At 38.0% G+C, this 21,387-nt stretch overlaps 1 protein-coding gene across 2 annotated transcripts in view; it reads right to left on the bottom strand.

The window, feature by feature from the left end:
• Positions 1–21,387, bottom strand: part of MND1 (meiotic nuclear divisions 1) — a 72,989-nt gene that overhangs the window by 16,663 nt on the left and 34,939 nt on the right. For both annotated transcript variants that reach the window (XM_027599301.2, XM_027599300.1), the window contains one exon: positions 1,987–2,061. In XM_027599301.2, the coding sequence (XP_027455102.1) occupies positions 1,987–2,061 (75 nt within the window). The remainder of the gene's footprint in view (positions 1–1,986; positions 2,062–21,387) is intronic.

Below are 21,387 nucleotides of genomic sequence, written 5' to 3'. Positions count from 1 at the left end.
TAGTTTTCAATTCATATGTGTGAACGGTTATGGTACAGATTCATAGGATAAGCCTGAAGCAGAGCCAAGTGGAGTTTAAGTTGCCTTGATGGGACTTACTTAAGGTTTCTTGCTAGCTTATATTTTGGTGCTTGTATTTTTTGACTTTTGCCTTTAACTGTTCTCTTTTGTTGCAAAGAGAAGAAAGTCTCCTTTACTAGCATTTGTACAAGGGAATGCATACACAGAGGAGCATGGTCTGAAGCAGCATAGTCCAACAGAACTCTACAATGACAGAAACGTTCTAGATCTGTGCTCTCCAATGCAGGAAACATTAGCCACATGGGACCTACTGAGTATATGATATAAGGCTATTGTTACTGAAAAACCAAATTTAATTGCATTTATTTTAATTTAAATGTAAATAGCCACCACATGATTACAGTATATACTGTATTAGCACAACTCAGAAGAGATTTAAAAATAATGATAATGTTAAGATTGTTATTATTTGCCATCCACAGCCAAATTATGCATGCTCCACAATGAAAAAAGAAAAGCAGCAAATGGTGAAGAATCTATGTGAAAGCAATGATAACTCTCCAGACACCCTGAACTGGGAGACATCTCAGACTTTTACTAGATCTTTGCCACGTTAATTTTTTGTGCCTTTAGTTACTCGAATTAAAAATGGAGATAGTAATAGTGGCTACCTCCTTGCACTGTTGGCAGGATTCAATGAATATAAAATGCTCTGGGATAGTATTTGCCTGGCTCACAGAGAGCAGATTATGTATGTTAGCTATTTCTTCTTCATCGTCATCAGCAGCAACATCATCACCATGAATAATGCCAAGTAAATGGGGGCTAGGTGTTTCTGAAAAATCCTGATTTGTGTGCTCAGGATGAACACAAGAGTTCATCTTTCTCAGGAGCCTTTCTAAACTACTATACTCCTCTGAGAATCTGCAGCACCCACAAGGATTTTTCCCAGGTACAGTTCCCAGGGGACTGGGTAACACTCAGCAGACAACTTTTGGGCATGAATATTAGTTGAAGGTGCACCTACAATTTATTGCCAACATTAAGGAAGAAAAAAAGGATCAAATAAAGAAATGGTAATTGCTACTGTCAATTAAAGAAATACAACAGCTTCAGGTTATGCCCAAATCTTACCTTCCCTTAAATATTCTTCAAAAATTACCATTCTCCACTTCCTATCTGTGACTGCTGACTATTCACATAAAAGAAGGTATGTGAAATAATTTTGAAAAGCCACTGTAAGCCTGTGGTGTATTCTTTTCTACAATGTGACTATTTTTGAGTCTCTTTCACAATTAAGTGGTACAAATAGAGGACTAGATGGAATGCTTCGTGGTGCATGTAGATATTTAATACTTTTTCAAGTCATAAATCCATACTTGAGATAATGATGAAACTAGAAAGTAAAGTGATTTTTAAAAACCCCTAACATAATACTTCATAATACTTTTTAAAATAAGTCAATATTCATTGAAATAATTTAGAAATATTACAAAGCCCCAAGGATAATATATTGATAGTTGTCAATTTGTTCTGTGCCAAGACTTAAAAAACATGACTCTTAAAATTTTACATAAACATTTATAAAGGGCTTACCTTGTACCAGGTACTCTTTTGAGTGCTATGCAATATTAGCTAGTTTAATCCATACAATAACCTAATGAGGTAGATTTTATCCCCTATTTTTACAACTGGGATAACTGAGAACAGAGAATTTAGGAGAGTTTCAAACCCAGGCTGTCTGGCTCAGGGTTTATGCTTCTATGCTATGTTGCCATATACAATATAATACAATAATAAAAAATAAACATAGATTTACAATTAGTGAATCCTATCAGGTCCAATGTTCATGTCCTTTGCTGTACTCACCTCTCTTCTGGTAGGAATGGTACACTCCTCACAGGAAGCTCTAAGTTCTTACTCTTCTATTTACAATTGACATTATTAAAGAATCTACAAACTTACTGTTTCATGTCGGCCAATTTTAGCTTTCTCAATGCTTTTCTGTAGATTTGTGTGCTTTTGGTTTCCCTCAGATAACTAGAAAATTAAAACAAATAAAATGGCTTTCTAAGACAAACTTGCTTAACATGAAGTTTATGAGTCAAGAAGTCAAAATGAGATTTATTTTTAGCCCCAAGTCAGTGTAACAAACAAGTCAAAGACTACAATGGGAACTAACTTCTCTAATTTGAAGAAAACCAAGTACCATGAATCATTAGGGCAGAATGAAAAAAAAAAAAGGTTCAAAAATATTTCCTCTTATCCAGTCAGAAAAGTGAATAATATGCTTTCAATCTTTTCTGCAATCTTTATTTATCAGGTCCCCCAATTCCATGCCAAGTAACTTGAGGTATATTAGTTAGAAATTGAATTTGAAAATTCAAAAAAAAAGTTTTATATAAATTCTTCCTTCAAATTTCATTTCACTTCTGCCTAAAGTCTTTTGAAAATACCCTAGACTGTTTCTTATAGATTTGTAGTATTATGGCCTGTTTCACTAACATAAAGTCAAAAATGAATGCATCACTTATTATTCTTAAATCAGGTACGTTATGAGGAATTACATACTTGATATACTAAATTCTTAAAGAAGAAAAAATCTATGAGCTGTTGCTGATTTTATGCATGTTTTACATACTTTAAAAATGATCAGTTCAAGTATTGTACTAAGCTTGGAAAGTAGTAAGTTGTATGTGGAAATGGATCAAATAATACCAGCATAAAGAGACCATAATATAGAATATCCGTTAGCATGTGGCTGAGCCCACCCCAAAAAGGACTGGCTAATTTCAAAACTTTGCTTCCCCGTCTTCTCAATTTTATTAATCTCATCTGGCCCATGACTAAATAATCACAGGATATTCCCAATATTAAATTCTCTACCACATCTTTTGCTAGTTAGAAATTTCAGCCTCATATGATTGGGTAAGAGTCTCCTTAAAATATATTTTACTCCTCCCTCACTCTTGAGTTACAAACATTTAGAAAATAATTAATAATTGGATGAATGACTTCTTTAAGCTGATTATAAGAAGCTGACCTTTTACAATATGACCTACTTATATATAGAGGGTAAATAATGTTTATTATGTGTCATAGATTAAAAATCACAAACGGTATCTTCAAAAAGTTAGTAGCTTTACCCTGGTTTTAGGAAATCTTCCATTTCTCAATATGCATAAAGGAAACATTGTCAGCTTTCCTTTAATGGTTCATCTAGTCACTGATTCTAATCCACAGCATGAACAAGATCCATCTCTGATGCCAAGAAGACACCACCACCAAACCAGTTATACCTCTTCTGAGAGTAATTATCTTCCTAAGTTAAAAAAAAAAAAAAATCTGCTATACATTTAGGAGCCAAAATAAAGTTTTAAAGTCCCAAATTTAACAAGGAGATCTGGTTCTTTAAAACAAGGGCTTCCATTTATAAAATAACACCATGTTTAAAAAGTTAATATTCCACCCTGCAGGACTCACCTGAAATAATTAATAAATACATGTGACATTTAAATTCAGGAATAGAGAATCTTCCAGTGAAAAAATACATATACCTATTAGCATAACATATTGCCATTAAAAATGTTCTTAAAATAACTAGATAGGTAGATGTTATCCAAATAGTTAATAATTATACAGAAATAAGCCAATAAATAGCGGATATATATCTTAATTACATTAATGAAGTGTCTTCCAGGTACTGTATGTCTGTTTGTAATTATTTATAACTTAAAAGCATTTGAAAGAGAGCTAATTCGGGAATTCCTTAACTCTGAAAATATCTGCTTTAAATGTGATTTCATGGTATGTCATTTTAAGGATGTTGGTAATGGAGGAAGGCACAACTTAAATGATGTGATCAAATAAGAAGCTTCTGCTATCTATCCTAAGTACTGAAGCAACTTGGTTCAGCTCCATGGTGAAGGATTCTTGGTACTCTGTTCTTAAAATCTCAACTACCGGAAACAATGAAACCAACTCTTGTAAGGCAGCCCTTACAACAGCTTTTCATCTACACATCTCTTAGAAGCAATATGCTATAGTTCTTAACACATACCTGGAATTAAACTAAACCCAGGCTTTCAAGTGATAAGAGCTGATATTTTTAGCCACCGTATAGATATTACCTAAACCAGTCCTCAAACTTCAGCATGTATGAGAATCACCTGAAGGGCTTATTAAGACACAGGTTGCTGGGTTACAACTTCCCAGTTTCTGAATAGGAGGTCTGAAGTAGAACCTAATAGTCTGCATTCTAACATGCTCCCAGGTGATGGGTGATGCTGATGCTTTCTGGTTTGGGGGCACCACATTTTTGAGAACTACTGATCTTAACAAAAACCTGTTTTGTTAAAATAACAACCCAACTACAATACACAAGATATTAATATATGGGAGGATATTATCTAGTTCATCAGCAAAAATGAATTACTGCTAAGTATTGTAGCCTGAACTAGAAACAACAAAGAAAATCTTAATAATTCTGTCACTAAAAGAAATACAAAAGTCCGCATTTACAAAAATAGAAAAATGAGTGATACTCTATATTCCAGAAAGGTATTCAGCATAAAATTCCTTTGAAGAACACTCTATATACATTTCCATAAATAAGACAAGAGCCAACTATATACTATACCAAATCCATTTCCAACTTTCACTAAAAAATTGTGTAAAACCCAATGATTCAGAACAAACAATACCAACAACAAAAACGACTCATAAGTAGTAAGAAGAGAATTTCATCTTTAGATTTGAGGATCTGACAAATGCCTCTCTTTAATGCATTCCAGACCACCTATACAGACACTCAGGGTTGAGAAACATAATGCCAATGTTTTCTAAAGAGCTAATTCACTGCCTGGAGGAACTGCCTATTCATAAGAACAGAAAGACTGATTCAAGCTGGCTACACTGGAATTCTGATTTGCTCCTTTTAAGAAAGAAAAAGATTTCAAAGCATTAGGGAAGGAATAGAGAAGTTTTCATAGGTGGGAAAGAATGTCAGGCAATAGGGAATGCAGAAAAGAGTTAACAGCAAGAGGAACCAGATGAGTCTACTGCTTTATCAAAATTCAAATACAGTATGTTAGGGAAAAATAGGTTTTATGTCTCGTTGCTCCTTAAAAAAAGAAGAAAGAGCAGCATCATTTACTTTAATGTTTTATATATTTAAAAAATCTTGTTAAAGTACCTACAACTTTAAAATTCACTTTTTAAGGTGATATTTCATTTAGGCATCAGTAATAAAGAAAACTATGAACAGTGTAAAGACATTTATATATAAAGATGGGAGCCATGTAATTGCCTTAACAATAGAGAAATGTTAAATCAATTATTTCATGGTATGAATGTGCCACAATTATGTAGCCAAAGGAAATGTTTTGGAAGAATTTTTAACGACACTGTGAAATACAGAATAGAGTTTTTTAAAAGCTGGAAACAAAACTGTCAATACATTTGAGTCTATCACAGAAAAAAATGCAAGAAATGCACAAAATTTTAAAAATGATTACCTCTGTATTGTGGAACATACTTTTAAACTTTCTATATAATAAGCATATGTCACTATTATTTAGAAAATTATTTTCCCATTATAAGCAATATTTGAATGTATTCTCAAGAAATGAATATTTTTATCTTAAAAGACTCAAACAATGCAGAAGCATTTAAACAAAGTGACTTTTTGCTCCCCACTTCGGCACCAAGCCCAGAATCCCCTCTCCACAGGTGACCCCTGTAAAGTCTAGTGGGCAACCTTCTTGTCCCATTCCTTTGCTTTATTTTCAGATATAGGTCAATATAAAGAATATTTCAAACACATATAGGTTTATACTTTGTTATGTTCTGTAACTTGCTGTTTTTAGTGAAATTTCCATGTCAACATATATACGTAGGTCTACTTAATTTTTTTTAAAGATTTTATTTATTTATTTGAGAGCGGGGATGGACAGAGGGACAAGCAGAACCCCCGCTGAGCGCGGAGCCCAAGGCAGGGCTCCATTCCAGGACCCCGAGATCGTGACCCCTGCCAAAGTCAGATGCTTAACTGAATGAGCCACCCAGGCGTCCCTACTTCATTTTTTTTTAATTTATTTTAGAGAGACAGCACGTGCACACAAGTGGGGGGAGGGGCAGAGGGAGGGAAAGAGAGACTTTCAAGCAAACTTCTCACTGAGCGCAGACCCCCACGCAGGGCTCAATCCCATGACCCTGAGATCATGACCTGAGCCGATATCAAGAGTCAGATGCTTAACCGACTGAGCCACCCGGGTGCTCCTAATTTTTTTTAATAGATTTTTTCAGAGCACTTTTAGGTTCATAGCAAAATTGGATGGAAGGTACAGGGGGTTACTTGGAAACTGCCCCCACAGACAAAAGAAACAGTTTCATTTTCATTTTCAAATGAAGCCCACCATTTTCAACCCTCCCCCCAAGAGTGGTCCATTGAACCTTCAATGACACATTATCACCCAAAGTCCATTGTTTACATTAAGATTCACTCTTTGTGTTGTACATTCTATGGTTGTGACAAATGCATAATAATATGTATTCATTGGTATGGTATCATACAGAGTATTTTCACTATCCTTCACATCTTTTTTTTTTAAGATTTTATTTATTTATTTGAGAGAGAGAATGAGATAGAGCATGAGGGGGGAGGGTCAGAGGGAGAAGCAGACTCCCCGCTGAACAGGGAGCCCGACGCGGGACTTGATCCCGGGACTCCAGGATCATGACTTGAGCCGAAGGCAGTCGCTCAACCAACTGAGCCACCCAGGCGCCCTTTCCTTCACATCTTCTGTGCTCTGCCTATTTATCCCTGCCTCCTGCCAACCTCTGGCAACCAGTGATCCTTTTAATGTCTATATAGTTTTGTCTTTACAGAATGTCACGTAGTTGGATTCATACATTATGCAATCTTTTTAGACAGGCTTCTTTCATTTAGTAATATGCATTTAGGCTCCTCCATGTCTTTTCATGGCTTGATACATTTCTTTTAATCACTGAATAACAGTCCATTGTCTGAATGTACCATAGCTTATTTATGCATTTACATACTGAATGACACCTTGGTCGCTTTCAAATTTAGGCAATTATGAATAAAGCTACTATAAGCATTGACATGTACATAAGTTTTCCACTCATTTGGGTTAATCTCAAGGAGTGCAATTGCTGGATCATAAGAGTCTGTTTAGTTTTATAAGAAGCTGCCAAACTCTCCTCCAAAGTGGCTGTACCATTTTGCATTCCCAAGAGCAATGAATGAGAGTTCCTATCACCCCACATCCTCACCAGCATCTGGTGATGTCTTCATTCTTTTTCTACTGTCTACATACTATTAGTTTATTATTCTATTATCAATAGCTATTTTACTAATGTCCCATTTTTCATTATAGCAAGCCTCCAACATTCCCGTCATTTGACATAAATCTCCGTGCATGCATACAAGACTTTCTATAACATATAGTATAAGCAAAATTGATGGCTCAAGACATAAACATGTAACTTTTTTTTAGCACTTTTTTTAAAGATTTTATTTATTTATTTGAGAGAGAGAATGAGATAGAGAGAGCATGAGAGGGGGTAGGGTCAGAGGGAGAAGCAGACTCCCTGCTGAGCAGGGAGCCCGATGCGGAACTCGATCCCAGGAGTCTGGGATCATGACCTGAGCTGAAGGCAGTCTTAGCACTTTTTATTGTGGAAAATACACATAAAATTTAAACATCTTAACCATTTTAAGTATATAATTCAGTGGTAGAAGTACATTCACAATGTTGAGCAACCATCACCATTACCCATGTTCAGAATTTTTCATCACCCCAGAAACTTTACACCCATTAAAGAATAACTCCCCGTTCTCCTCTCCATGCAGCATCTTGTAACCTCTACTTTACCTTCTATCTCTATGAATTTGCCCATTCTAAGTACCTCAGTTAAGTGGAATCGCAGAATATTTGTCCTTTTGTGTCTGACTTATTTCACTTAGCAAAATGTATTCAAGGTTCATCCATGTTGTAGCATGTCAGAATTTCATTCCTTTTTAAGGCTGAATAACAAATATTTCATTCTATGTATATATCACATTTTGTTTATCCATTCACCTGTTGATGGACATTTGGGCTGTTTCCACACTTTAGCTATTGAGAATACTGCTGCTATGGACACTGGTGTACAAGTATCTGAGTCCCTTCCTTGCTTTCAATTCTTTTGGGCATATACTTCAAAGTGGTATTGCTGGATCATATGGTCACTCCATGTTTAACTTTTTGAGGAACTACTAGGCTGTTTTCCACAGTAGTTTCACCATTTTACATTCCCACCAGCAATGCACAAGGGTTCAGTTTCTTCAACATTTGTTATCTATAGTTTTTTCTTTTATAACATGTGTGAAGTAAATGTTTAACTTTGACTTTAGACATTTTGACCTTCACTGATAGTATGTAACAGGCTTACTCCCTGCAGGTTTCCCCATAGTGGTTACTGGCATTTTAAAATAGTGATAATCTGATGGCTGAAAATGACATTCCATTACTGTTTTAATTTGCATGTCTTTGATTATTAAGATTTAGCATTTCATCTACCTACTGATCATATGTATTTTTTTAAAGATTTTATTTATTCATTCATGAGAGACAGAGGGATAGAGAGAGAGAGAGAGAGAGAGAGAAGCAGAGGGAGAAGCAGGCTCCTTGATGCGGGACTCGATCCCAGGACCCTGGGATCATGACCTGAGCCGAAGGCAGACGCTTAACCATCTGAGCCACCCAGGCGCCCCATATGTATTTTTTCAATGACTTAATACCCTTTGACCATTATTTTATTGCATTGTTTACCCCCTTTTGAAAGATTTTATTTATTTGACGGGGGGGAGAGAGAGAGAGAGAGAGAGAGAGAGAGAGAGAGAGAGAGAGAGAGAGAACATAAAGCAGGGGGGGCGGTGGGCAGAGGGAGAAGCAGGCTCCCCACTGAGCAGGGAGCCCAATATGGGGCTCAATCCCAGGACCCTGGGATCATGACCTGAGCCAAAGACAGATGCTTAACTGACTGCGCCACCCAGGTACCCCACTTTATCCTTTTCTTATATTTTTAGGAACTATGTGAGAGATGGTAATCATTTGGTTATATATGTTTGACTTTTAATGTTGTCTTTCAATGTACAAGTTTTAATTTTTTTTAGGCAAATCATCTACCTTTCGGCTTCCAGATAGTGTGTCTTGCATAGAAAAACCTCTCAAACTAATTTTGTACAAATAATTTCCTTCTATTATTTGTAGAGTATTCTTTTGACCTTTCACTTTGTAAAAGGCCTCTGGTTTATTTTGGAAATGATGTGAGGTAGGGCTCTAAATTCAATTCATTTCAATGGATATCCAATTATCTCTATAACTCATTCAATAGTCTGTCCTTTCTCTACTGAGCTGATAAAGATGTATAGAATCTTTGTCATAAAGTAAACAAGTATACATAAGCCTGTTTATGGCTTTTTACTGCTCTACTTATGTTTGTCTACCCTTACACAAGTAGCAAATTTAACTACTATAGCAATATATTTGTTTTGATATCTAAAAGGTAGAATCTTACCTCACTGTTCTTTAATACTTTCTTGATCCTTCTTACAATTTCTCTACCACATGAACTTGAGAATCATCCATAATAATCCAATGGGATTTTAGTTACCACATTAGTTATACAGACATAAATTGACATTTTTATAGTTTCCTCATTATGACTATATTGCTCCATTTTTTAAAGAGGTCTTTCATGTCCTTCAGTAGAGTTTTGTAGTTTTCTTCATGTATGTCTTGCCCATTTCTTGTTAGGGTTTAATATTATTTTGGGTAGTACTGAGGGACAGCCAATGACCCCTTGCCTAAGTCTATCACTGTATGGAATGTTCTTTGCCACAGTAGTTGATTTCAAGTGGTATGAATCAGAATGAAGTCAGTCTTTTTTTTAATGGTTATGGGAAACAACTCTCTCCTGCCCTCCGGATTCTAAAATCCATGGCTACAAGGAAGCAAACAGCCCAAATCACTGCTGGCAGCCATCTCACAACAGTCTAGAAAGCCAACTTCAGGACATGGGTATCACACAAAAGGCAAAGCCAACAAAAATGCAGAGAAACAGAGTCACAATCTTGATTAAATGATGCCTGAAGTATGCTCTACTTTTGAAAAAATTTAATTTGAATGACTCATTAAGTTAATTCCACCCTTATCATTGATGCCAAATAAATTTGGGGTTTTTTGCCATTACCATGGTAAACATTTTAACTATTACAACACATAAAGCTTTAATAATAGTCTATTTTCATTCACTGCTGGCTAACAATGAATGCTGTGAATTATTCTGGAAGACAGCAGATTTAAAACATTCTTATTCCTCTATATTGGGTTATAGAACTAAGTCTCAAGGAACAAGAGTGGGCAGAATAAAGTAACATATGCCAGGAAGGTTATTCATTCAATAAGCTTTTATGAAGTGCCCACTATATACACAGTTATAATAATATTGGCTTGAATCTTTTCACTAATTATAGTAACAAATAACTCAAGGCATGTAGTGAGCACTGACTGCTGAGTATTTTTGAACTGTTTCTCCTTAAGCAATAGGATAGTGCTTGTTAAAAAAATAACACTCTGTGAAGCTAGCAAATTAGTACTCCATTTAACAGGGAGATCACATTTCCAGCAACCCAACCTGTGCAGCACACTGAAGAACCTGGAAATGAGAAAAGTACACCAGAAATCTTAAATAATGGACACAGGAACTAAAGAGAGGATTGCATTAAGAAAGCAACACAAAGGGAAAGTGAAGCCACTCAGTAAACACATACTTGAGAACCCAAAGAACTCAAACTCTCATACATAATATACCTGCTGAAGATGAGATCACGATAATCAAAATTACAATGTGAAGAAAATGAACTATCAGAGTCAGAGCAGTACACAACAAACAGGAAATAAGCATTCTTTCAATTAGAAATGTCAGAAGTATGTATGTTCAATAAGATTAAGTAATAAAAGGAGAAATGGAAAACTAAAGAAATTATAAGAAGGAAAAAGCAACACGATTTGGAAATGAACTATTTGAAATTGAACTCTCTGAAAATGAACTATTTTGATTTCTAGGGAAGTGATAAAAAAATAAAAAGTAGTTAAGAGACATGGAAGATAAAGAAAGTCCACCAAAAGCCTTATAGTACAGTGAAAATAGACTTAGAAGTTGCAACTATAGTTGGAATCCAATTAAAAGTCACTCAGATATTTTGAAAGCCAAAGACACGCAAAATCCAACTGATGAAGTGAAGCAAGTCAGATACAAAGTTATGGAGGATTAGACTCTTCTGACATGAGAACTGGGTTCTAATATGACAAACTCAGAGATGAGGGCTATGCAGCAGAGGTTACTGTCTACCAACATCCACTCTTCCTTTTAAGAGGACCCCAGTGAATAATGAAAATAAATGGGAATTATTACGTCTATCAGCACTGTGAGCAAGAATATCTCCTAGAAAACGAAAGATGTTGGCAAGGATGCGGAGGAAGGGGAACCCTCCTACACTGTTGGTGGGAATGCAAGCTGGTGCAGACACTCTGGAAAACAGTACGGAGGTTCCTCAAAAAGTTGAAAATAGAGCTACCCTATGAACCAGCAACTGCACTACTGGGTATTTACCCCAAAGATACAGATGTAGTGATCCAAAGGGGCACGTGCACCCCAATGTTTATAGCAGCAATGTCCACAATAGCCAAACTATGGAAAGAGCCTAGATGTCCATCAACAGATGAATGGATAAAGAAGATGTGGTGTGTGTGTGTATATACACACACATACATACATACAATGGAATATTATGCAGCCATCAAAAAACCCAAACTCTTGCCATTTGCAATGACGTGGATGGAACTAGAAGGTATTATGCTAAGCGAAATAAGTTAATCAGAGAAAGATAATTATCATATGATCTCACTGATATGAGGAATTTGAAAAACAAAACAGAGGATCATAGGGGAAGGGAGGGAAAAATGAAACAAGATGAAACCGGAGAGGGAGACAAACCATGAGAGACTCTTAATCTCAGGAAACAAACTGAGGGTTGCTGGAGTGGAAGGGGGTGGGAGGGATGGGGTGGCTGGGTGATGGACATTGGGGAGGGTATGTGCTCTGGTGAGCACTGTGAATTGTGTAAGACTGATGAATCAAAGACCTGTACCCCTGAAACAAATAATATATGTTAATAAAAAAATAAAAAAAAAAAGAAAAGAATATCCCCTAGATAGGGAATCTCTATTAAGAAACTCATACGCTTGAGAAGGAAACCCAAAATCCACTTGGAAGGGCAAGCCTAAAATTATCTGGAATGACGTACTTGTTTCTTCGATAGGTGAATTTTTTTTTTTAATTAAGGGGAGACTTAGAATTAGGTATAAAGATGAGATTTGTATTATTAATATTTTTGTATTAAAAAATAACCTATACATATTTTGCACTGTACTCATGGGGTAAAATCATAAAAGCAACTTAATTCCTGCCCCCAAGTGCCATTTTAAAAACAGCTCAATGAGGGAAGTACTGCTCTGCCACTGGATGAAGAGGTGGGAGTCCATGACTTCCCTGATGACTCTTAATATCTACAATTATTTTAAGTTGTCAAGAAAAGCCTTGATTCAGAAATTACAATGTCTAACAAAATAATCAATACTTTCAATCTTGATTTAAAGGTAAGATTTCCCTTTTCAGCCACAGCTGGCTGCCAGTGGGTCTTTTGCTAGAAGAGGCACAATGTCCTCTTTTCTTTCCCAGACTAGAGTTTCTGTTCTCTCTCCAGTCCACTGACTGCAGTTTCTGCAGTCCCCCACCCCTACCAAGGCCTGGAGAAGGGGAGAGAAAATAAGTAAAGGGGATAGAAAATAAGCATAGACTAGGTACTATTGCTAACATGCCTCAGTGCTCTCTGGGCCTGACAGATGTTTAAGCTAAACCCTTGCATGGCTACACTCCTGGGTTCTTTGTAGGCTTCCCTGTCGCATCCCCCTATCTATAATCCACACGATGCAGAAGATACATTCTATTCCTCTGAGGGCTACACAACAGTCCACAACTCACCATCTCCCTTCTCCTGCTTGCCCCTCACTCCCTTCCAGTCTGCTTTTTCAGAGGTTCATTCCACACAGAATATGCTAGGTTCCAGTGCTCTCTGGGCAGAAGTGAACATAGCTCCAGTGGCCTCTTGGTCCCTCACTTTTGACTATGGCTCACATGTAGCCCATGGGGACACTCATACCCAACACACTCCAGGATTGCTGGCCAATTCCATACTTTTATGTAATAATTGACAGAATCAACCAATAGATCTACATAGATGGTAAAATCAGCAAAATTATTTTTACATAAGGAATTGGTTATTTTCATACTGCCTTTCAAGAGCACCGGGAAATAATATGCCCACATTTTACTCTTAATTCTTGTAAGTATTCAGAAATGGTAAGATTTCCACTATTAAAATTGTTAATAAAAATGTTGCTGAAATGCTATTTAAAATGTTTTGATCCAATAAATTACTTAGTTTCTTTAAGTAATTTAGTTTCATTAGAAGCCACCAATCTAAAATACAACAAATTACTTGCTAAGAAACATCAGTTCAAGAGTTTAAGCTCAAAGTTACATTTAATTTAAATAGGCTTTAAATTTAAAGCTTTAAATTTCTATTTAGGTCATGTTATAATAAACTCCACATTAAATTTATAAAGCCAAAGAACAAGTCATAAAGAGACAACAGTGTTGAGAAAGTCAGTGATTAGAGGACCTGCTCATAAAGGTTTTTATCTTTTTAAGAAAATAAAGCCCATTCTTCTTTTTCTATTTCTGCCTCTTATAGTGGAAAGAATCACAAGAACTTGGATTTCAAAGGATTAAAAAGGCAACCTAAAGTCTTCTCTTCCATAGCCAAAATAGCCTTAGCAGAGTAGAGAGAGCAACCCAGCACATTCAGATGGTAAACGAATGCAAGAGTCGTGACTAGTCAACCAAACTAAGATCTGCAGCAAGTCTGTTAGAAATTATTGAAAGGTGAGATAGATATGGCTTTTAAAAATACAATAATTAGGGGCGCCTGGGTGGCTCAGTCGGTTGAGTGCCCAATTCTTGGTTTCAGCTCAGATCATGGTCTCAGGGTCCTTGGATCAAGCCCCGTGTCAGGTTCTGTGCCTGGTGTGGATTCTGCTTGAGATTCTTTCCCACTGACCCCCCCACCCCCTGCTTTTGCTCGCTCTCTCTCTCTCTCTCAAATAAATAAATAAATAATTTATTTTTTATTTAAAAAAAAATAAAAATGTAATAATTAACAAAATTTAAAATTGAGGGGGCGCCTGGGTGGCTCAGGCGTTAAGCGTCTGCCTTCGGCTCAGGACATGATCCCAGGGTCCTGGGATTGAGCCCCGCATCGGGCTCCCCCACTCTCCCACTCCCCCTGCTTGTGTTCCCTCTCTTGCTATGTCTCTCTGTGTCAAATAAATAAAATCTAAAAAAAAAATTTTAAATTGAGGTTGTTTTGCATCTAATCTAAACCTATTTTTCAAAGAGTTGTAGTGTAGGAAATTTACAGTTACAAATAAATATAAATACTAGGGAGCCTGAACAAAGCCCTGTTTGAATCTGTTGAAATATAGGCCTGGAAGTTTGAACCATACCCTTTGGTCAAGTAAGAACCATACTTTAAACAAACAAACAAACAAACAAACAAACAAAAAACAGCCAACTAATAGGGCTATTTTCGTGAAACTTCTAAATACATAAAGCAGACACAGACATTATAAATATTGAAACATTAAAATGTATAAAATATTGATGTTTTTTGAGGGTAAGACAGGCCAAACTAATTGAAATTAGGGCTATCCCAAGTAATTAATATATGTATTCTTATAACTTGACACTGCCACCACTTGGTGGCATGACATCAAAATCGTAGGCTCAGTTTTTTTGGGGAGTAAATCTTTTCCAGGTTGGCTGATTTGGGGAGAAGATAGGTTATGAGTGAAAAATGGAGGTCACAAACCTGTAACTCACATGAAGCACAGAAGAGTACAGGGAATTCTATAGCTCTAGAGTCAGGCTTCTCAAACATCCAGCAACTAGCTCCAATAGCAAAGGAAAATAATTCCTGAGGGAAAGTTTAAAAAGCCTAGTCTAAAGCTACCTACTACAAAAGAAAATATAAACAAACAAATATAAAAGGGAAATCTCTGAATTCGTAAGTCCTATCAAAAATCTCCCAATTCTGAGCATAAAGTCATGCAAGCTTCACAGCTATAATATTACCCATTGTAATTATTAGTTTAAATTCTTCACCAACAAAAATACTTAGTTTATATACTCATACGCTCCCAATTTTTTAGTCACTCAATCTCATCAAATGTATAGTTATTCTTGATTATCTGAGACAACGGGGAGAATAAGAACATTCAATGTAAAAGACATGACACAAAGATATAATTTTGCAGGCTGGCTCTGTTAGTTGCCTCTCTACAGCCTTTCTTTGTAGACAGAACTCCAGCTTTGTTCAGATTGGAGTAATAGTGTGCTCAAAGAGATGCGGGTCCTCCTCCAGTCGCAGAGGATGAATTATGATGGCTTACCCTTCCAGCGTGAGCACGTAACTCAAAGCTGGCCGATGAGACATAAAGAAAAGCCTAGCTGGGAAAGGGGGGCATTCTGGGATTTTTTCTTCCTGGAAAAAAAAGAGACGTACAAGAAGCAAATCCATCCTTCTTTCTTCCAGCTTTGAACACTGTCATGGAAGACATAGTAGCTGTAGTAGCTACCTGCATCCAAAAAGGGAAAGCAAAAAATGGCAGAGAAGCCAGTCATCAACCTGTGGTTAGATTAACCAATCCTGACACAGCCCACCTCCAAACTTCTTATATGAGAACTCCTATTATTTAACCCAATTTGGATCTACTTTTCGGTTATTTGTGGCTGAAAATATCCTGATTCATGTTTATAAAAGAACCATAATGTTGGGCAGCATTTCCCAAAGTGTGTTCCATGGAACATTAATCCCTCATGAAAATGGGTCAAGTAAGGGGCACCTGGGTGGCTCAGTTGGTTAAGCGTGACTTCGGCTCAGATCGTGAGCTGAGGGTCCTGGAATTGAGCCCCTTGTCAGGCTCCCTGCTTGGCAGGGAGTCTGCTTGTCCCTCTCCCTCTGCCTCTCTCCCTGCTCGTGCTCTCTCTCAAATAAATAAATAATCTTAAAAAAAAAAAAAAGAAAATGGGTCAAGATTCACAATGTATATACCAGCATATTATAGGATCTGAGAACTCAAATAAACTAGTTTATCTTTATTAATCCAGGATCCCCCAATACCTTTGATTATAGAACTTTCCTTTTAACTAACACGTATTATATATCCATTCCACAGAATTACTTTGGGTAATGCTGAGCTAGTGTTCAGCAAACTATAATTCAGGTAAAGTGGTGGTAAAAAGAAAGTACGGAGTTTAAAATTCATGCTTAATCATTCATATATATGACATTTCCAAGGCTGAATTCCTCCCCCCACCCATGAGGCTACTTAGTGGAAATCATCTTTACTGCTATATGTTGTAGACTGGAAGACAAAGAAAAACTACAGGCCAAGGAGGAAGGCTCCTAGACCAAGAACACAATAGTTGGGACTGAAACTAAACAGTAAGCCGTATTGATTTATGCTTTCACTCAACAACATTTATTATGTCTCTACATGTCTCAGTAATTGCATTCCATGCTGGGGAAAAAACATGATTAAGATATCTCTGCCCTCAAAGAACGTCTGCTGTGGAATAAGGCACATAAAGACTTCACTCTATAAAAGAAATATATATGAGATGGTCAAAGCACAAAGAAGTTCTAAACTATTGAGGAGGAGGGGATAAAAACTCAGGAAAGATTCTTGAGGTGGGTCTTAATGGATATATGTCCCTGGTTAATGGGCAGGTTGGAGTTTGTTAGCTGCACTAGTAAAAAGAGCGAGCCAGGCCAGCATGTAAAAACACAAAGATATAAAACGAGTAGCACTTAGGAAGCTGTAAACAATTCAGTGTCACTGGTCTGTAGGGCTAGCGAAGGGGTCACAGCAGGTTATTAGATTGGCCAGTGGCAGGAGCTAGATTACAGAGAGCCTTAAAGCCAGGCTGAGGAATCTGGACTTTATTATTCAAGAGTGGGAAAACATCCAAAGGACATTAAAGATAACTACTATAGCAGATAGGAGAAAGTGAAGACTGGAGACAGGGAGACTGGTGAAGACAATAATTCAAAATTCTGGGCCAGAGATAATGAGAATCTAAGCCAAAACAGTGGCAGTAGGGCTGGAGACAAAGGGAGACATTGGAGAGATTATCAGTGTGTAGCATCAACTGAGGTTTAGCATGAGCTGGATATGAAGGAAAGGAAGAAAAAAACCCCTAAGATAACTACTTGGTTTGGGTGACTAAGTGGACAGTAGTTCCAGAGTCTAGAAGACACAGAAGCAGGTTTGGGTAATGAACTGAGCTGTGAACATACGACTGTGATTTGCCTGTCAGCCATTCAAGGAGAGAGGTCTAGCTGGTAGCTGAACACACAAGTGTGGAGCTTGGTGCAGAGGTATAGGCAGGAGACAAAAACTGGGGAATCAAAAGTATGTGGATGGCAATGGAAGTCACAGGAGTAGATGAGAGATTTCCCAAGAAGAATGCGCAGAGCAAGAAGGGAGAGGGACTGAGGATAGAACAGTGGGGACCAGCCTAGGGATCCCTAGTTTGTCAAGGTAGTTGCCTGAATTTGAGTTATTTTTCCCTATTTCTAAAAAACTGCACAGAAAACATATATCTTAAGATAGAGGCTACGTAGGCTAAAGTCCCATGAATGGTAGTCTTAAATGATAGTTCTTCAAAAATGAGGCTCAGACACCGTGGAGAGCAAAACTGCTGACAAGGGGGGACTACTGTGGAGTGGCCAGAATAATTTTAATTATCAGGAGTAAGGAGCTCTACAAGGCAGCCAACCTCGTCAGAAGTGGTAGAAGGAAGAGGTTATGTAGAGAGAGCAAGCCAGCAGAAAGGCCCTGAAAGCATTTATTGGCACCAGAAGCAGTGAAATCCAGGAGTAAAAACTGAGGCAGCAGGCATAATTAAGAGTTTGCTCCCTGTCTGCCATTGTGGAAGAGGTCCTGCTCATTTATCTTTTGCTGAACATGTTCACGTGCAATTTATTTATGGTCTAGTTTCTGAACTGAAATACGAATCCGCAAGGACATGGTTAGCATGGTGTCACAGTACAGAGCAAGAGAACCAAAGCTTGCTGAAGGACTGAATGGCTCCCCATTTCACTTAGGATAAAAACTTTGCAACAGGGTGGATGGCCTTCCACGTTCTGGCCATCGTCCCCCTTTAGCTCTCTGACCTAAGTTCCTACTAGTCCATTTCAGTCATTCTACTCTAGTCACAATGGCCTCTGATGTTTTGTAAATTTACTGTGTTCTTAAGGCCTTTACCCTGGCTGTTTTCTCTGTCCAGATAGCTCTCTCTCTGTTCCTCCCCAAGATATTCACAGGTTAACTTCCTCTCCTTCCAATTTTGCTTTCTCAACAAGGTCTGACCACTGATTTTAAATCTGCCTCTTGCCCCCCAACTCTAGCACTACTTTTCATTTTTTGTTCATATACCCACCACCTATTCATACAATACACAGTCTGCATTGTAATTATGTTTATTGTTTGATGTCTGTCTCTCTCTACTAGAAAGTGAGCTCCACAAAGGCAGGAATGTTTGTCTGTTTTGCTCACCGACACATGTCCCAAGCACCCAAAACAGTGCCTGGCCCAGAGTAGAAGCTCAATAAATACTTCTTGGATGAGTGAACAGATGAATCACAGTGACAGAGAGAAAGTGAGTCTGCTGGAAGGGGTGGTAAAGATTTTTCAGCACCGTATCTGAGGATATTTCATATCCAGATATTGGAAAAGTCCAGCACAGGAAGAGAAAGCTGGTAAGGAGAAGCCAATGGAGAACATACAGACTTGCTACAGGTATGCTCGAGCACAGATGGCCTTGGTGAAGAAAGAAGGGATGTGAGACATGAACAATAAATGAACATCTCCATGTGTGAAAGTCGGGGAAGCTAAGACCTGATGCTCTCAATCCTCTCCATCAAGTAGAATGTAATATTAAAACTCCTGAGAGACTGAATTTTATTTAAGAATTACAAATGTTAAGTAGCTTTATAATTTAGCTTAGTAAAGAGCAGAAATAAAAAGTTGCCAACTATTTACCTTGTTGACATAATGTGAGCTTAAAGAAACTGAATTCCACTAAAATCAAAGTCTTTTCTTACCTGGAAGAGATACTAAAAATGATAAATCAAGAATGGAATTATTAAAATTTCTCTGGCTGGACTTTATTCCTTATTGAACATTTTATGAAGAGAATATGATTAATACAATAAAGACAGAACTTTCACTGAGTAAAACCAGCTTGATTTTGATATATTATTTCTCAGGATTTTACTTCCTAAAAGTCCATTTTGGAACATTATTGAAGTTCATAAGGTGATTATGCCATTAGGTGACGATCTTCTGGCTTACTACAGGAAAACAATGGAAATACTCTTCTTTCCTCATTAACAAAGAGGTAGAAGGCTTTACAAGAGAGAGATAAACATAAATTTTACTGATAGAAAGTTCCACTGACTTCTACAAAACTAACATTTTAACAAACTGAACATAACTTGATAATACTAATGCAGCAAGTAATAACACCCCAAACAATTTTTATTACCTTTTGTCATTTTTCTGCCTTCATGGGTTTAAAAACAATGACAAAAGCGAGGGGCAGAGCAAGATGGCGGAGGAGTAGACCTAGATTTCGTCTGGTCTCAGGAATTCAGCTGAATAGGGATCAAACCATTCTGAACACCTATGAACTCAACAGGAGATTGAAGAGAAGAATAGCAACAACTCTCTGAACAGAAAAGCGACCACTTACTGGAAGGCAGGACGTGTGGAGAAGTGAATGCGAGGCGATATTCAGGAGGATAGATGGCGGGGGAGGGGGGCTCCGTCGGCCGCTTCTGGGGGAAGAAGTCCTTTTGTGCAGCAGAGCACAAAATCGGAACTTTTAGAAGTCGGCTCCACTGAGGGACGTCGCTCCAGTGGCTAAGCGGGGGATGGAACCCTCGCGGGACAGTGTGGGCTCAGGACCCTCGGGGTCACAGAAAGACCAGGGGTGCCTGAGTGCAGCAAAACTCCCAGGTATCGGAGCAGGGAAGCTGGCTGCAGAGACGGAGCCGAGGCGCGGGCTCTCAGCTCGGGGTTGCCATAAACTGTGACCTGTAGCCCAGTCGGGCCACTGCTCCTCCAGCAGGGACCCAACAAGTGGCAGAGCCGGGGAGACTCCCCCTCCTCCCCGGGGAGGAGCGGCGCGGGAGCGCACTGCAGGGATCTGCTGGGTTTGGAGACCACACGGGGTCGGGTGCCAGAGATAGAAACACTGGGTCACAGGCCGGGTGGGCACGGACTGCGGCTGGAGACTGGGGACACGGGAGTGACTGACTGCTTTTCTCTGGGGGCTCACTGAGGCGCGGGGCCCCAAGTTCTCGGCTCTTCCGGGCAGAGATTGGGAGGCCACCATTTTCACTCTCGTCCTCCAAAGCTGTACCGAAAGCTTGCAGGGAACAAAAGCTCCCGAGAGCAAACCAGAGCAGCTTGCTTAGCCCGGACCAGCAAGGGCGGGGCAATTCCGCCTCCAGCAAAGACATTTGGGAACCACAGCAACAGGCCCCTCCCGCAGAAGATCAGCACAAACAGCCAGCCAAGACCAAGTTTACCCATCAATGAGAACGGGAGAACTCCAGCGCTAGGGGAATACTACAGAAGGAATTCATGGCTTTTTTATCATGATTCATTAGTTTTTCAAAGATAATTTTTTAAACTGTTTCTTTTGAATTTTTCTTCTTCCCTTTTCCAACCAACATCAATCCCTTTTTGAAAAAAAACATTTTTATTTTTCATTTTTAAAGTCATATTCTATCCCTTCATAGTAGATACCCGTATTTTTGGCACATACATATGTTGTTCTCTCTTTAAAATTTTGAGACACAGTTTCTCCTAACAGATCAAAATATACCCTAAATCACTAGTGTATGGCTTTGTTCTAGTCTCCTGCCTGATCACATTCTCTCTTTTTTTTAAATCTTCTTTCTTTTTTCAAACAACTTCTTACCCTATCAATTCCTTTTATAAAATCTTTTATAATTTTCATCTTTACAATCATCTTCCATCCCTTCATTGTATCAACCCTTATTTTGTACATATGTAAGTCTTTCTTTACAATTTTAGGAGG

This window comes from Zalophus californianus, chromosome 2, assembly GCF_009762305.2.
Source record: "Zalophus californianus isolate mZalCal1 chromosome 2, mZalCal1.pri.v2, whole genome shotgun sequence".
NCBI classification, from domain to species: domain Eukaryota; kingdom Metazoa; phylum Chordata; class Mammalia; order Carnivora; family Otariidae; genus Zalophus; species Zalophus californianus.
This window is presented reverse-complemented; position numbering and strand designations above follow the sequence as displayed.